This window comes from Clarias gariepinus, chromosome 12 (assembly GCF_024256425.1).
Source record: "Clarias gariepinus isolate MV-2021 ecotype Netherlands chromosome 12, CGAR_prim_01v2, whole genome shotgun sequence".
NCBI lineage: Eukaryota > Metazoa > Chordata > Actinopteri > Siluriformes > Clariidae > Clarias > Clarias gariepinus.
The window spans coordinates 11,456,150-11,474,490 of NC_071111.1; the positions used below are offsets into that span (position 1 = coordinate 11,456,150).

General features: G+C 36.6%; 1 protein-coding gene across 5 annotated transcripts; it reads right to left on the bottom strand.

Moving 5' to 3' along the window:
- Positions 1-87: 87 nt before the first annotated feature.
- On the bottom strand, positions 88-17,507 carry cracr2ab (calcium release activated channel regulator 2Ab). Of its 5 annotated transcripts, none has more exons than XM_053508688.1 (18): positions 17,431-17,507; positions 16,928-16,994; positions 16,117-16,430; positions 15,819-15,930; positions 15,537-15,702; positions 14,722-14,868; positions 13,882-13,972; positions 13,170-13,250; positions 12,121-12,308; positions 11,175-11,246; positions 11,050-11,089; positions 10,868-10,962; positions 10,435-10,783; positions 5,943-6,081; positions 4,671-4,752; positions 3,241-3,457; positions 3,077-3,153; positions 88-716 (listed from the first exon to the last, which is right to left on the bottom strand). In XM_053508688.1, exons 3-18 carry the CDS (start codon positions 16,303-16,305, stop codon positions 629-631), a joined length of 2,133 nt encoding a protein of 710 aa, XP_053364663.1. In that variant the 5' UTR covers positions 16,306-16,430; positions 16,928-16,994; positions 17,431-17,507; the 3' UTR covers positions 88-628. The 5 variants fall into 5 exon arrangements, with proteins under 5 accessions (XP_053364663.1, XP_053364660.1, XP_053364662.1 ...); XM_053508685.1 differs by having other exon boundaries at positions 16,909-16,994; XM_053508687.1 differs by having other exon boundaries at positions 16,928-17,079; positions 17,431-17,505.
- Positions 17,508-18,341: the final 834 nt, after the last annotated feature.

The following is an 18,341-nucleotide window of genomic DNA, read 5'->3' on the forward strand; positions in this document are numbered from 1 at the left end:
TTTCTCATGATGCTTTTCAAGGGTTTTAATTTCTTATTTTCTCATTAAACAATATATGTATTTTTGACCAAAATAGTTCAAAATTTATGCAAACATTTGTTAGGAATTTTGGAATCTGGAAAGAGGAAAATAAATCTGAGATGTGAAAATTATTTGTGCATCTTAGTTTATTACATTTATCACCCAAGTATTGATTTATATACACGTGATAATATCGTAGGAAAAAACACATATGTACAATACTAATAATTTAGTACATAACTCAAAAATGTACAAAAGATTTCCGAACTTAGACAGAGAATCACGGGTGTGTTACTTTCATGCTGGCTCATGCTCATTCATCGACACATGGTGGTGAGAGGTTCTTGTGCTGCATGTAGTTTGATTTATACACAGAATGTACTACATATCGAGTCCATAGACCCAAGTGAAAAACACTTTTGTCAGTCCATTAAACCAGCAACAGCTGCATAATGAAAGCACGGAGCATAACAGATGGATTAGTTTCAGATAATGTTTTCTAATTACAGCTTAGCTGTTCACCTCCAGCGCTCTTTGTTGTATGCTACACATTTAATATACCTCTGTGTGTGTGTGTGTGTGTGTGTGTGTGTGTGCGCGCGCTTGTTCACATGCAGCAGGTTTTCTTCTTCACTGGCTGATTCACCAGCCGTACTGTGTTCTCCCAATCTCTGTCCTCCTGCTCCTTCAGTACTCTGATTCAACATAAAGAGACATGAATAAACAAGATATACGCATCAATAAATAAACTAATCACCATATCCATCATATCGCTAAACCAATGTACTGTATACATCTACCTAAAGCAAACCTTTATTGGGAAATGTCTGCTTAAACTGGAACTATACACCAATCAGCCATAACATTATGATCACCCATCTTATATTGAGTAGGTTGCTCATTCTATGGGACTAGCATTAACCTCTTTTAATAATTTGACCTACATTAGCTCTTCTATTGGATTGAATTACACGGGCCAGTCTTTGCCCCCCAAACGCTTCAGTGTGCCTTGGCCCCTCATGACCCTGTCTGCGGTTTACTGGTTTTCCATTCTTGGACCACTTTTGTCAGGTCCTGACCTCTGCAGACTAGAAACATCCTACAAGAACTGCAATTTTGGACGTGCTCTGACCCGTCACATCACCCATCACAATTTGGCCCTTATCACAGTGGTTACAGTTAGAATATCTCATTACATTGTCCTCTGGAAATAGGTGGGATATTATTATCCAGCAAGTTAAAGTTTTATCTCTGAAGGTGATGTGATGAAAGCATAAAAAATGGGCAAGTGTAAAAATTTGAGAGACTTTGGCAAGAACCAAAATCTTATGGCTAGACACCTGGATCAGAGAAACACCAAAACTGCAGGTCTTGTGGGATGCTCCCATTCCGCATGGATCAGGACCAGTGTTGGGGGATGTTACTTTTTAAAGTAATTACATCACAAAATTACTGTCTTTAAAAAGTAATCAGGTTACATTACAGCGCTGCTTTCCATTGCAGAAAATGAAAACTCCTTTGTGATTCCTCATGCATGTTGTTTTACTGTTAACTACTAACGGCAGCAAAAACAGAGGGGGACGGGGCTTCTAGGACGACTTTCTCTCTCTCTCTCTCTCTCTCTCTCTCTCTCTCTCTCTCTCACACACACACACACTTTGTAATGTGTAATGCTCAACACTGGTCAAGACATACCAGAAGTGGTCATGGGCGACCATGGCTCACGTAGGGAGTGAAAGCTGGCATATGTAGTCTGATCCAATACAAGAGCTACTGTAGCTCAAATTGCTGAAAAGGTTAATGCTGGTTCCCAGAGAAGGGTGTCAGAAAAGTTTTTTCTTTGGTAGCAATAGGGGAAACATAATATTGAATAATCAGAGTAAATTAAAGGGTTTATACTGTAGGGCTTTTAAAAGTAGATTAAAGGGCTGTAAAGGAATATGTAATTTGTGGAGACCTAACCCAAAAAACAAAAAGCAGTGACAGCCTGCCCATCTCACCTTACTTGGATAGATTTAATCTGCACCATGCACCATGTATGTTTATACATTAATGTGGTAATGTTATTATGAACATGTTCCATATGTAACATTGAGAAATAAAAACTCTATACAAATAGAAGACAAATAAGAATGTGCATATTTAGATAATAAAATTAGTATTTAAAATGTATGTTCATTTTCAAAAAGACATTGCACTAAGGATGTCTGTGGATTTGTTTAGTTTTTTTGTGCCGTTACAATTAATGGGGTCTTTGACTACGGACAAGTTAAAAAGACCTGCCCTAAGTTAAAAATTAAATGAATACAAATGACACATTAAAATAGTCGGAGGGATTATAGTCAAATCAACATGATCAGTAAAACATCAGAATTCTTTGAGGCAGTCATATTGCTTTTAGACTGATCATATATTAGTCTCTTAAACTATGACATTTTCATCAGCGTGGAAAAGGTAAAAGCTAGACAAACCACAGGTTCTATTCAAACCCAACAGTCTAGATCACAAATATTATATACAGTGTATAGAGTAAATTGTATACACCATACGATCCTATGATTTTCTTGACAGAAAAGGGAAACAAGGGAAGCTTCTTTTTGACAGCCCTTCGCTGATTTCGCTGATCGCGATGTATTTTAGTATCTGTGCTTTCAGTTTCACAACACTATTTACACCAAATAACTGGATTCCCTCCAGTTTAAGGGATTCTTATTACATTAATTATTATAAATAAATCCACTGTTTTACACTTTCGCTCACAAAAAACAAACCACAATAAATTCTCTATGCCCACATCTTCCTGTTATAGCCACTACATATTCAGCTGTGGTTTGCAATATGAACTACATACATCACTCTGATTAAAGCAGCAGCAGGAAAAATATAGAAAGTGATGTCAGTTATTAAGGAATAAAACACTTGAACACTTCGACATGAAGCAGAAACAATAACATATTAAAATGACTAATTAAATAATAATCCTGTGTTGCAATTAATTAATCAACACCTTCTGACCAATCAGGTTACAGTGTGGTGTGTTTCTGCTCAGTTTTACCTGGCAAGGTGTACCATGGCCTCAAGCACATTGTCGCCCGTATACGCACTGCACTCGTAGAACAACAAGCATGCTTCCTGTAAGACATGACAAGAAATTATGATTTATATTTATAAGCCTTAATCTCTAGAAGTGCTTTGTTATTTCACTGTTTAATGCTTTACCTTAGCAAGCTTTTCTCCTTCTCCAGCTGCTACCTGTCTCATACTCTCGCTGTCTGATTTGTTGCCCAGAAGCATGATGGGAACTGAGTCCCCGACTGTTTCCTGTATGCTCACCAACCAGGAGCGCACAGACTTAAAGCTGTCATGCTGAGTGATGTCATAGGTCACTACCACGCCATCAGCCTTGCGGAAAAACTGCTTGGTGATGCTTCGAAATCTGCGAAAAAAACAAGACAAAACTGGATCTCTACTGTATACTGTTGCTTAGACACACAGAAAATTCTATTTTTTATTCGGAAGATACACAACCAAACACAGTATGATACTATATTCAATGAAATGCTTACACGACTGTGTGTTACCTAAAAAAAAGGCAATAGAAAATAATGCAAAATATAAAATCTGTATTAGTTTTGCTACAATAAAATAAAGTATAACATAGAAATGATGAGCAGCAGTGGTATTGTCCATTGTCCACTGGCCAGGGTGACAGATCATTCATTTAACCCATGTGCTTATGTTTATCTTTATTCAATCTGCTGACATTTTAATGCACATAACTCTTCTACAACTGTATGATATAAAACCAAGTGAACTAAAAGGATGTTCTGGATGAATATATGAGATTTAATGATCACAGATTTTTTTGTAGTAGAATCTGGCTTCTCAAATGTCTTGTAAATAAGCACTACTTACAGTACTACTCTTAATTATAATGTATCGACAGATTGCACATGCTACTAAGTACTGCATATAACACAACATGATAAATTTAGCCAGTAAGTGATGCAAATAAAAATACATAATATAAATAAAGATTATGGACATCTTACTAAAATAACCCATATGATCATTGTACAGAATTTCTTTGTATGTTGTTGCATTGAGATTTCCCTTCACTGGGATGAACAGGCCTAAACCTGTTCCAGTATGACAATGCTCCTGTACCCAGAGGCCTGACCTTGACTCACTAAACACTTTCGGAATATATTGGAACATCACTGCACCCCAGGCTCCTCATCTAACAACAGTACCTGACCTTACTGATGCTCTTGTGGAGGAGGGAACACAAATCCCCACAGTCACACTTCAAAATCTATTGTAAGGCCTTGCCCCTTGCCTTTAAATCGGACATTGTTATATTATATGATATGATATGATATGATATGATATGATATGATATGATATGATATGATATGATATGATATGATATGATATGATATGATATGATATGATATGATATGATGATATGTAGAAAAATCCAAATAAATATTTTCATATTAATTACAGAACTTATTGTTAATCAAAGGTTATGATCTGTAAAAAAAAAAATAAAAAAATCCATAATCACAGAATGCTATACTGTAAAAAGGCCCTATTTATGCAACTGCCTTTAAAGCAAACAGTGCACAGTTAACCAAAGGGCTCACCTCTCTTGTCCTGCAGTGTCCCACACCTGAACAACCACATGACTGTCCCCCAGATTTAGAGTCCGCACACTGTAGTCAATGCCTTAGATAGAAACAGAAGTATTCAGTCGTTGTGTTTACACATACTGTATGGCCACACTCAGGTTATAAATAATTATGCCTTATCAAAAAGTCTATAATCAAATGATGGCCATGAGGCAGAAATAACTGGGCTGATTGGTGTAATTCTACTGTGCATGGGTTCAGTGATTAATATATGAATTCATATAAGATTCAATTTATGGAAATTGACATAAATGCCTGGGCAAAATGGAAGTGATCCCAGCAGGGATTCTTCTCCTAAATAATTTTATGTGAGGCTTTTTTTTTTTTTTTTTGGCAATTTATTTAACAACTTTCTAGCAAAGGAACATGCACAAGAGCATGCTGAATCCAGGGATATACAGTAATGCCATGTCTGTTTCACTGTCTCCCCACACACACCCACACACACACACACACACACACACACACACACACACACACACACAGTTATAATAGCATGTCCTAGACTTTATTGAAATTAAAACAATAATTTAAAAGTGTTTATTTGTTTTTTCTAATGTCTTTTATGAGCATGCAAAATTTGATGCTAATTCAAATCCTACTGCAAAATGTCAATACACATAGCATTTCAGTGTACAACAATGCCCAGAACAAAGGCTGCCAAAAAGTCATTCTCAGTATCAGTGAGGTTGACCTGTCGAATCACAGTGGAACTCTGTAGTACCAAGTGAAGTTCCAGAGGAAATGAATAAATCACTATAAACTTATGAAAGTGGTCGCACATACTCTAGAAGTGACAATGAATACATTGCTGCCATACACACTCAGACCAGAACACTGCTAGAATCTCACAGTGCCTTTTAAACTCTCAAAGTGAATTGCATAACAGGAAAAGGCAGGGGTGGTTAACCACTTAAAACGTGTAGCACCTCTTTGGGTATAAACTCAGTAGGCTTGTGAATTCTGATGATGTTCAGCAAGGTCATTAATAACAAGCTCACACTCGTCTCTGCATATGTTCATGGTAAATAATAGAACAGAGCGCTTTGCAGGTGACTAAGGTAAGGTAGAGGTTAAATGAGCTCACGCTATTTCATGGCAGTAAATCATAATACACTGAATCGCCCTAACTGTTTTTTGTATTTATTCAACTCCCCTCCCCACTTTAATCAGGTACTGTAATACCAGTAGCTGGGACTCTGATTATAAAAGCAGACTGAGACTCACCGACAGTGGTTGCAGTGTCTGCGTGAAAATGGCCATCACAGAAACGGTGCATTAAAGCAGTTTTACCCACACCTGAGTTTCCCACTAGAATGATTTTAAAGAGGCGCTGTGGGGTTGACACCAAACTCTCCACTGGTACCTGCACACATATAAAGCATAGGATCTTAAACATATCTATTAAGATTGATGATTATATGTGTGTTACATATGTAGTTAGTACAGAACTGTTAGGAGTAACATTCACATATTTCTTTACTAAAAAAATTGCATTTTGATTTTCCTTGGGGCAATAAGAACAAATATTATTAGTATTATTAATAATAATTTAATAATATTTATTTAATTATTAAAAAAAATTTATATATATATATATATATATATATATATATATATATATATATATATATATATATATATATATATATATATATATTTATTTATTTATTTATTTATTTTTAACAAAACCTAGTATAGATGTTTTCGGTTGGGATGTAGCTTCATACAGTAATGAAATAAATAAATTAAAAAATAAAAAATAATTAAAAATCTGTTTATAAATAAAAAAAACAATTTTAAAAAGTGCATGTTTTGCGGGCATTAGGTCCATATCTTTTTCCTTCGTATACTTTAAAGCAGTTAAAAAGAGAATAAGTTTAATAAGATATACTCAAAATTGTACTCTATCAAAAATTTTAAGAACATTAAAGGGTTAAAGGTAAACTTAACCCTGAAACTCATTAAACATACAGTATTGGTGTTATATTTTCACTATTCCCATTAGCCGTTAGCACTCACAGCAAGACAGTTAAAATGCTGTTTACTATAAAAGTGCTGCTGTTTCTTAAAAATAAATCACAATTTTCCAAGATGATCCACATCATATTAATGTGAGTCAAATCAAAAGCAAAAGAGACAAAAAAAAAATCTGGACTCAAAGATCTATATAAGACATTCATTCATTTTTATTAGTTATTAAATAGTTAATAAATAGTCCAAAATTTTGGATCTGTTTTAGCATGTGCTACACATGGAGCTACACAGACTACAAGCCTAAAACACAGCTGTCGCTTCCGTCTCTCTGTGCATGGAGTTTGCATGTTCTCCCCGTGCTTGCTGGGTTTCCTCCGGTTTCCTCCCACAGTCCAAAGATATGCAGGTTAGGCTAATTGGCATTCCCAAATTGCACGAAGTGTTGGAATGTGTGTGTGTGTGTGTGTGTATGTGTTTGTGCCCGGCAATGTATTGGCACCCTGTCCAGGGTGTACCCTGCCTCATGCCCTAAGCCTTCTGGTATAGGCTCCAGGTCCCTGTGACCCTGAATACAGGATAAAGCGGTATAGGAGATGAGATGAGATGAGATGTCTGTCCTGATGTAACGTAATAATACTTTAATGAAGACTTTAGAATTCGGTTGAAGTCAAAATATTGAGTAGAAGTGAAGTTCTGAGCAATTAGGTGTCACAGCATCTAGTGCTTTTTTGACAAATTCTTTGTCTGGAGGTGGGCGTGGCTATACTCATCACTTAACAGAAATCAACCCAATCAACTCAATAGTTTACTGTGTATAGAGTATGTGGAAGACACAGAAACTCTAGCAATGAACCTACAAGCTTACAAAATCCTCAAGAAACAGAAATGAATGGATGACGCAAAATGGTTTACTCTAAAAAAGAAAGAAAAGTAGACTAGTCTATGAAGATCGCAGTATGTTTATTCTTCTTGCGAGATGTTTAAAACCAGTTTGTCTCATTTGTTTCGAAACCTGTTATTAAAAAGCAGCAATATGACGCGCCACAATGAGATAAAACACAGATAGTTAAAGCAAACATTTCTGCAGCATTCCAAGGTGAGGCTGTGTTAAATACCCGAACTAGGAGCCCAGTGGTATGCACTTAATGCCCATCTGGCATTTTGCAAGTACTTACAGTAGATATCTGGCTTAAAGTTAACTTGCACCATAAGTGAAATGAAAATGTTGAGTTCAAGTGATGTTATAAACAGTTACTGTATGTGCAAGATTTAATAATCTACAGATCTGGCCATTAAGAACGCACATTTCGAGAAAAAGGAACCCGCGACTTGCCGCAGCTGCGCGCCGCAAGCTGTGAAAATGCCCTTCATTACCTGTAGGGGGCACTTGTGTTTCGGTCTAAAGTATTGTCTGTCTACTGAAGCCGAAAATGTGTTGTGTCTCTTAGGCACCCATTGACAGCAAGCGACGGAGCTCATAAACGTGTCAAGCTCAAACTGTAATTACTGATATGTATTTATTCTTCATTTTCTTCTCTTCCTTAATGATAATACTTCTTTAACAGCACGCAGAATCCCCGGGCTCTGACTGCGCTTTCTCCATTCATTAGTAGTAGTATTACTAGTAGGTTCCTGTAAACACGTCGTTGGGTTGTTTATGCTGGGTCAAAATTCTGTGTTATTTTAGGTACTTTAATCACACTGTTGGGTTGCTATTGCTATGAATACTAAAAGTGCTACATGATTAAACTTTTGTTCCGGTGTTTATGCAGTAAGCCTATGGGTGAGCAATTAGGTGTCACATCATCTAATGATTTTTTTAAAATTATGATTTATGAAAATGAATTTAAACACGAATATATAAATCCAACAAATTTTAATGTTCAGTGATTAGTGCATGGGCATCAACTCGCATGTTCTGTAATATTCCATTGTCATTCATATTGCCGTTGTTTCAGCGCCCTTTACCAAAGCATTCACTAGTTAGTAAGTAAGTAAGTAAGCAAATAAAAGATAAATGAAAAAATAGCTTTAAATGGTACTTTAGCATAGTAAAAGTAGCCTAGCATGAGTTTATATATATAAACTCATGCATAATACGACTGTCCATACAGTAAATAAAAAGAAAAGTATCAAATCCAACTATTAAGTCTGATTTAATTGCTATCATTAATCATTATTATTTTTTTACTTTATTTTATGTTTTCCTAGGAAAATAAAATTTTGCCAGATACGTCTGCTCTCTTCTTAATTTATCTAAACCCTCCCTACAGTATTTGCCAACAGCACACACAGTTTGATAAGATTCACACCTATCGTGAATGAAAGATGAGAAGAGATTCCGCAGAATCTTCTGACACAATGCTTGCTCTGAAGGACTATACTCGACAAGAATATAGAGAATAAGAATCATATTTATAATAAGATAATTAATTAAATGATACAATAATATCAAGTAAGAACTTTATCTAAAAGCCAGACCGACCAAATTTCTCATTCACTGCTGAAGTAGTTAAATATGCTTATACTGTAGATACGGAGGTTACATGTTAAAAGTACAATCGCAAGTAAATTACAAACTGCATGTAATGTTGTAAAATATAAATAAAACAGTATTAGACACAAATATATGATATGGTAGTATATGCAATAGAAAAGCTATTTACACATGAGTGCTCAAATGTAAAACAAACAATTAATAATTTATTGTGTATATTTAATTTCCATTAAACATTTTATTTCTATTTATTCTATGTTTTGCTGGCGAAATACATTTTAGGCAGAGACGTCTGCTCGATCTTGTTAATTCGTTTTAAACGCCTCAATTCTGCCAATTCCCCCATCCGCGAAACCGGTTTGATAACTTCACACCTACATCAAAGGTGAGAAGAGGGATAACAGTAACTGAGCGCGCTGTCGCGTTGTATACACTGTACAACACGCATTTATCAGCCTTTCGATAAAAAAGCGCTGCCTTTTGTAAAGTGAAAGTACGAGCCGCGAGTTTCCGCACGCCGACGAACAGCTTTATTTCAGTCATAAATTTACAATCACATTCCAGCTATTATTTCCAGCCGTGGTTAAATAATAGATGAAATAATTATTCAATGCTGGACACAAACAGCAAAACCATGATGATTATTATTATAAAAAGCCCGAAGCACTTCAGTGAAGCACAACACACTTATTTAAATTCCCGAATGTTGCTTGCGGCAAGTCGCGGCACGCTGCGCGCCAAATTGCAGCATATCGCGGGAAAACACGTGCATTCTTAATGGCCACATCTGTACTTTAAAATAAACGACTTGCTCAATGTAAACAAACACCTGCATCAATAGATATTGATTAAAAAAGCAAAACAGAATCTTTTTGCTGGGATTACTTAATATTTTCAAAGCTAAATTAGCAGCACTGAAGAGGTAGAATTAAATTCTAAAGCGGTGTGGTCGTTTTTAACAGGGAGTGTATTTGGCTGATGACGAAAAAAGTACAACAAAAGTAAGATACAGTACTTAACCTGACAAAAATTTTATTTCTTTGTATTAATAAGTTAGAGAGAGATGTTATCGATGTTATTTTATTGATGTTATTCTTTCAGATATAAACCTTTAATACTTTTAAAAGCCACTCTGGATATACTGTAAGCACCAAATTGCTCAATGTAAATACAAAAATGCTGGTGCAGTTACAGACACAAGTCATTTTGACATAATTCATGTATTTGACAAGAACCTTCTTTTACCTTCTGCAAAACCTCCTTGCCTGATGTCTGGCCCCTCGTCATACAGGCCAGGGACATGTTTGAGAAAAACATGGGGCTCATCTGAAGATCAATCTGAGCTAGTTCTTCTTCTTCATTCATCTGGTGGAGGACAGGACAGGGTTCTCCTAGCAGGTGTGGGAGGGGGTCCTCCTCTATGGAGATAACCCTGTGGAATGATGGAGGATCCACTGGGTCTGGGTTCTCACTCACGCTCGCAGTTTGCTTGGCTGCTCTTATCATCCCGTCATCTCCAGATGCAGAGTGTGGCCTAGAGTTACAACATGAAGTCTTCCTGTTAGGCTGCTGAGTCACTTCTGTACCAGCCTCACTAGTGTGAGATGGGAGATAAAAAGGCAATGCAAAAAAAAAAATCAGAAAAACAAATTTGTTGGTTCTGATAAATTTCTCTCACCGTTCTGTAGCCTGCTTTTTATTGGGATGAACAATTTGTTGGTTTGAGCCTTGTCCCTGTTCAAGGGTGGATTTCTCTCTCAGGTTGCTGCATTTCTATACACAGAAACAACATGTGTTGTGTAACAATATTTACAACATAAACAGTAGAAATAGAGAAAAGGAGAGTATTTAAAAACTTACCAATGAGTCTTTTTTATTTCTTAAATATTCATTCATTTCTCTGAAAGAGCAGACGTACAGTACCATGAGAGAGACGTAATTAGTCATTTTAATCGCTGTATGTGTATGTGCACAAGGCTTCTTACCTGAGCAGGTCTAACTGTTCGGCTAGGTTCTGTTTCTCTGTCTGCAGCTTCTCTGTGAGTCTGTACATCTCCCTGTTTAAGAGACATTTGATAACGAGTGAGTCTATCAGGGTGAATAAGACGATAAATCAAAAGTGCATTTATCCCAATATGTAACTGTTTGGTGCTTGTACAATCCACATCTACAGTAGTTTACAGTTAAAATGCATGTGACCTAAATAGGGAAGGTTTTTTTTTGTTGTTGTTGTCCCGAATGAACGTAGATGAAAGTACCGCATTTCCTAAAATTATACAATATTGTGAAACAAAAACATTACCAAAATACAAAGCAGGCATACAAATATGAAATAAGAGGCAAACAAATAATAAAAAGAATTAGAAACACACACACACATACTCTTTTTAAATATAAAATATTTATTTATTTATTTATTTTTCATCTTCTATACTGCTTATCTTGTGCAGGGTCCTGGGGCCCATCCCAGGGGACTTAATGCATGAGGTGGGGTACACCCTAGACCCTAGGGTGCCAATCCATCGCAGGGCACACACATGCGCACACACACACACACGCACACACCACAGGACATTTGAGAACAGCAATTAACTTAATACACATGGAGGGCCCCAAGGCAGGAATTGGACCCTGGAGGTGCAGGGTGACAGTGCTTACCACTCCACCACCGTGCCACCTTATATGATAAACTTACACAACCTGCAATGGCTGATGGGAGCTATAGTCCAGTGCCTCCATGGCACATCCCTGACACTTTAATGTCATTATTATTTTTTTTACTGATATATTCCTGTAATGTTTCCTAACAAATTCAGCAGATTTTATAACTGAAATAAACAAACAAGTAGTGTGGTTTAACCCATCTGAACCCTGACCTGGCAAATAATGAAGGGCAGGTGTTTGGTATTATCAGAATGTTTAATTGCTTACATTTCTTTTTCTTGCTGCTGTCTCATGCCTAGCTCCTGTAGACTGGTTAGTTGTTCCTGGGCCAATGACAGCTCATTACAGATGTGTTCCAGCTCGCGTGAGAGCTCCTGATTGGTCATTTTTAGTTTCATGTTCTCCAGCTGACTTTCCTGTCGTTCACTGTGCAGTTCTTGACATTGTTGCTCCAACTGGAAGAAAACGTATCAGATATAACCGGTTATGTTTAATTGATTAAATTTCTTTTTGAAGGAATCATTTTGTTAATTTTAAAATTCATTAAAGGAAGGACTATTTTTTTATGTGTTTGCCCTGCTTTCTTTAGATCACAGGATATACACAGTATGACAAAAGTAATTAAAATGTTCTGGTGGGAACAAGTAAAGTTAGTGATATAGAGACCCAGAGACAGAAAGACGATAGGAAGCACATTAGTGTATTCCAGTTGGACAAAAGAGTTCCAGCAAACCATTGGTAGTTGCATGAATATTTATCTGTACATTGGTTATATGAAGTATTAACATATGAGGAAAGTATGAGAAAGAGCAAACAGGGCATTGTTTTATGATCATATGACATAGAACAAATATATATATATATATATATATATATAAGCGATAGAGGCATTGGAAAGTTCATACAATGTTAGAAATTCTTATGAATCTCTACTCTGTTCTTAGCAGTATAAACAATTATCGTTAACAAGAATTTTGTAATATTTTCCTGTACTGATATACTTATTTCCTGTACATAACATATTGGACAGCCAATAAGCAGATAATGCATAACAAACATGGTCAAGGTACAGTAAATGGCAGTTTCTGCCTTTATAATATATGAGTTTGCTCTTTGTTTAACACTGAGTATATAAAGGGACGTAGTTCTTGTTTATCATAATGGCATTTCTTTAATATTCATCAGTCTTCATTTTGGTCAAAAGGTGAACAGGTGTAGCTTGGATTATGATGGTGGAATTTTCTTCTATTGTAAAAATGAGCCACATCTGTTGGATATCATCTTAGCATTTCTAAATCTGCCCTGTCTGCACGTACCCTTCTTTGTTTCTCGAAGAGGCTCTCAAGTTCTTGCTCTTTGCTGCTCAGCTGCTGTTGCAGATCCTGACTTCTGAAGTCCTGCAGAGTGTTAGAAACCACTGGTTAAAATGTTTATATAACATCTTATATGTGTACATCTTCGAAATATATAAATGTGTTGGCGACTCTAAAGCATACTGTAGTATACAGAGTGAACTGAATTTGTTGAACACAAGTTCATCATGGGAGGGGGAAACAGTGTGTCCATAAAGAAACTGCAATAATATAGAGGATGTTTTAAAAAAGAGAATTTTGCAAATATTGTAGTGCTTAAAAAAACATTCAGTTATGTATCATAAAACATGAATTGTTTGACAACTCTGGGTGCATAAAAAAAGCTATTATATTATATACATTTATTATGTATCATATTATCCTATATACATTATTATATTGTATTATATACATTTTCTATATTTTTTTTTATCCTGTGTTGCAGGAGCAAATTATTTGCTAACTTTGTTTAGAATTATAACCAACTATAGCAACAAAAAAAACGTATATATATTTATTATGTTACTAAAAGAATACGCAGTACAAATTAGGTATGATTATAATATCATTTGGTGACCCCCTGATGATTCGCTCACTAATAAAAAGCTCATAAAATGTATACAATTAGACATGGCAGGTAAAATGACAAATCATATTAATATTTTTTTTTCTTCACCTTGTGACTCAGTCGATCTTTCTCATTTTTTATCTGTTGCTCCATTTCCTCGTACAACTGCTGGATTTCACCATTGTGTGTAGCGGCTTTTCTGTTAAAAAGTAAACGACCAATTGTTCATCCACAATCTACAATTACCTCCTATATAAATAAAACGCAGCATCTCAGGCGCATAACGGTTAAAAAAATCCCATCACATGATAGTGATCAAATTTATAAATTTAAAGCTCTTTTTTTAAAAAGATCTTTTTTTTAAAGAAAAAAAAAACCCTAGTTCTACATTTGTCCATGGTCACAGTACTTTATACATTATACTCATGTCAGCATGTCAACATGATATTAGCGCACAATAAATCCACCTGTGGTTTTCACACTTCTGCGGAAGACAACATGACTGTAATACAATCTACCAGATTGCTCGATTCATATAGTTATACGTCATACTGTTCATCAACAACAAAACATCGACATCTGACTACAGCACTGAAGAGTGAGCAAGGCAACACATTACAGTAAGCTATCTATTGTTCTTGCAGAAATGCTCTTCTTCTAGCCAGCTCAATATACATCTACTGTAAAGTGCATCTCTTTTAAGTTTTTACGTTTAAAGCCACTTTGTTGCAGGCAGTAAATATCACACCAGCCCCCAAAGCACTTTCATGCAGTATAAGAGATGTGGGGCTGATACTGATTGATGTGTTTTAACAAAGTGCCACTTATTAATGTGGTTAAGAGCTGCTCTTAAGACGATGGGGATTTTAATCTCACTTGTTGAAAAGCCAGTTCAGTGTAGCTGATTTGTATACATACGATGTAAGCAATGCATAACAAGTGTCCTACTTTCTTAAGGCACTTTCCATCTCACTCTTCTCTTGTTGGGCCACTCTGATCTGGGATGTGACTCGAGCCAGGAAATCTTCAAAGTTGTACAAGAGATGAGGCTCGTCTTTTCTCAGCTGAGTCCACAGAGTGCGCACTTCGCTGGGACTACATAGGGAGGGACAGAATGAGAGAAAGAGAGATATGAAAAGAGGGAGTCAATTTTCTGGTAATACAGTATATTCAGAGGAGCTTCTGTGTCAACAGGCGAGTTCAGCTTGAGGCTGATAAACTTATTTCTAATTCATAAGATAATGGTGATGAATGCTGGTTAGAGACTCACTCACTCACTCACTCATGGTCTATACCACTTTATCCTGTATTCAGGGTCATGGAGACCTGGAGCCTTTCCCAGGAGATTTAGGGCACAAGGCAGGGTACACCCTGGACAGGGTGCCAATCCATCGCAGGGCACACACACTCATTTGCACACTACGGGCAATTTGGGAACACCAATTAGCCTGACCTGCAGGTCTTTGGACTGTGGTAGGAAACCGAAGTACCCAGAGGAAACCCACCAAGCACGGGGAGAACATGCAAACTCCATGCACACAGAGACAAGAATCGAACGTGGCCAGGAATCGAACCCGGACCCTGGAGAGGCAAGGCGACAGTGCTAACCACTACACCACACCACCGTCTGGTTGCAGACCCCCCCGCGCAAAATCTGACCAAGGACACCAATAGAGTTTAGAATCACCTCTGCGTCTGGTGGCTCACTCCTCAAAATACAAAAGCATATTGATATTATGAAATACTGTACAACTGAGACTCACTCTTCGAAGATGTTGTTAGCGCCTAGGCTTTCCATCAGCGCACTAAAGTGTCTTTCGTCTTCATGATCCTGTGGCTCATTCTGATATAGATCTTCTGGACAGGACTGTGAAAGACCCAAAAGCTGATCCTCTTCCTGACTCATTCTGCGTCCCTGCAGAAATTTACCTGGGAAAAAAACAGAAGACAAGATACGCTCACAACAGGTTCTCTCTCCAAATTCTGTATTTGAAACAAAATCAAGACCTTTTTTTGAGACTCGAGATGAACAAGACCAAACTCACTGAATCCAGAGGAGAACTCTTCTAGAGTAAGGTAGCCATTACTGTCCAAGTCCAATGAGTCAAAGACATTTTCCAGTTCTTCTGCAGAAAGTGGTATTTCTTTGTTCAACCTCTGAAAGAAAGGACGTTAAAACATACAACATATGCATCATATAAATAAGCACATATGAAGTGATTCTGTACATTTCATACATTACATCTCAAACACCAAATTAATAAGCAACATGGAAAAATCAAGTATGGGAAGTCATGCATATTGCCCTCAAACACAAATTATGTAAAGTTTCCTGGTCTTTACCCTCAAATCAGTGGGTGTAATGAAACCTTTGTCCTCACTGTCACAGATGTGAAAAAATTCACCAATCTTCTCCAGCTGTGATCCCATTCTCTCCAAACCTTTCATCTTCCCAGGCTCTGACTGTCTGTCCTTCTTATCAGAACTTTTGTAGATGGTTTCCTTGGCATGGTGATTCGGGAATTCAGACATACTTCTCACTTTCTAATTCACGGCTCTTAATGTGGAATGTCATAGTAGAAAGTTGATATAATCCACAGCAAAGGACACCGTTTTAAAGAATCCGATTTCATGTTTTGAGTCTTATCTCGTTCGGGCTGTAGAGAACAATGAAACAAGTAGCAATTTCAGTGCTTTAGGTATTACCTCATCATGTCTACAAGTTGTGAAATGTCTGTTTGTGAGTGTGTGTTTAAAGGATGTTGTAGTTCCCCATGACCAGTTTCTTAGTAAAACCATGCAGCATTCATTCTGTAAAGCTGTAGAGAACATTTTCCACTAGTATGACCAAGAGTAGGTGAAGCGTGCATAAATATTTGATGCATTAATGTCTAATTAACAGCATTTATTTAAATACATAAAATAGCATATAAAAATGATATTGACGTGTTGAATCTGATGTCCTTATCAGATTTGTCATGTTTATATCTACTTCCCTACATTCATATTAACTTCCCTATAGTCTTCTCTAAAAGCACCAGGGAGGTTAATATAAAGCTTTAGACAGGACTAAGCCAACATGTTCAAACACATGATTTAAAGTAACGGAACTAGTTTTGAAAAACGGAAACCTACCTTTTCACGAAAGTCCTACCTCATCATAGAAGGGGGCAACAGGAAGAGGCTTGTGTGGTCTGAAGCTGCGAAATTTCCTGTAATATCTGGTGAAAGACGAAACACACCATAGTGGGTGGATTCGCTTAAAAAGAAGGTTTCCATTCTTTTACATTATTTTTCCGGCAACAGCTGAAAGAGTTAAGAGTTTTAGCAAAAAGTTTCCTGAATACTGTGGTTCATTAAAACAGCACCTCACTAAGGCTGATTTTAAGTGTTGCTTTAAAGTTATAAAAAAAGATAACATTTTGTAGGTTTTGTATTTCCTTTACAATTGCAATTATGTATCATGTCTAATAACAGAAACTAGCCTACTTCGAAAGACTCACTTAACTGGCAAGTTTGACTTCTTAACTGCTTTAATACAAAGTAAAACTTACCTTATTACAATAAAAAAAGTATATTTATTAAATATGAAAATAAATATAACAACACAACTTAAACAAAGTAATTATCCCCTGCCATGTCGTCTAGTTGTCTTACCTAGCTGTTGGCTCTCACTTGTCCCTGATGTTGATCAGCCACTACAATTGTGCATAAGCTCACGCAGCACTCGTGGTCGGTGCATTGCGGTTTCCATAGTGACGAAAACCCACCGCCTCAGTTTTTTCCCCCTGAGTCATGATAAAGGCCAAGTAGCAAACTCGTGCACTAAGAAGTGTGACTAAACAGCCATGATACCACCTCTAACAGGAGGCTTTATGTAGTTCAACATCATAACCAGAATCTCTTCTGACTTTTTAAATCTCCTGATAATCTACAGCAGCAATCTATAGTTAGGACAAACCTGATTTATTTTCTACATTCTGGAACAACACTGGAGATATCGAAACTATAATATAACACATGGAATTGTGTAATTATTCTAACTAAGAACAACAGTCAATTATTATTTTAAGACATGAACAAAGATCAGCTGTTCTGGAACAGTTCCTCCTATAACAGTGCATTTGCAAACCCCATCAAGCACCTCGATTCTTCATGCATAAAGAAACAACCAGGAATTAGAAGGTGTCTACAAACTTTTGACTTGTGGTGTGTATGGCAAACTCTGATATAAAGGCTGATTAAAATCTCACAATTACTTTCTGTACAGTTGTCTATAATGAAAACCAATCAGTTCTTTATGACAAAAGCCTTAAAGTTTTAGGCTAATTGCCAATTAGGTTGCCAATTACAAGGCTTTGTAGCTTGTAATTTCTCATGCTGTAAAATAATAATCTTCGAAAGCTGTTCAAGTCATACCGGGACCTTTAATTGTGCAGAATAAAAAAAAAAAACAGTTATGAAAGTAAAAATTCCCTTTATTAGTGGTGCTTGTGAAGCGAAGCACTACTATTATTATCTCACAGGCGTATAATTTTTTTTCTTTTTCTGCTTCCGTACAAAAGTTT

Coding starts and splice junctions, on each gene's coding strand:
- cracr2ab (XM_053508688.1), bottom strand. CDS start 16,305: ATGTCTGAATTCCCGAATCACCATGCCAAGGAAACCATCTACAAAAGT. Junction 14,869..15,536: donor GCTAACAACATCTTCGAAGA/GTGAGTCTCAGT, acceptor CTCCCTATGTAG/TCCCAGCGAAGTGCGCACTC. Junction 10,963..11,049: donor GAAATAAAAAAGACTCATTG/GTAAGTTTTTAA, acceptor TTCTGTGTATAG/AAATGCAGCAACCTGAGAGA.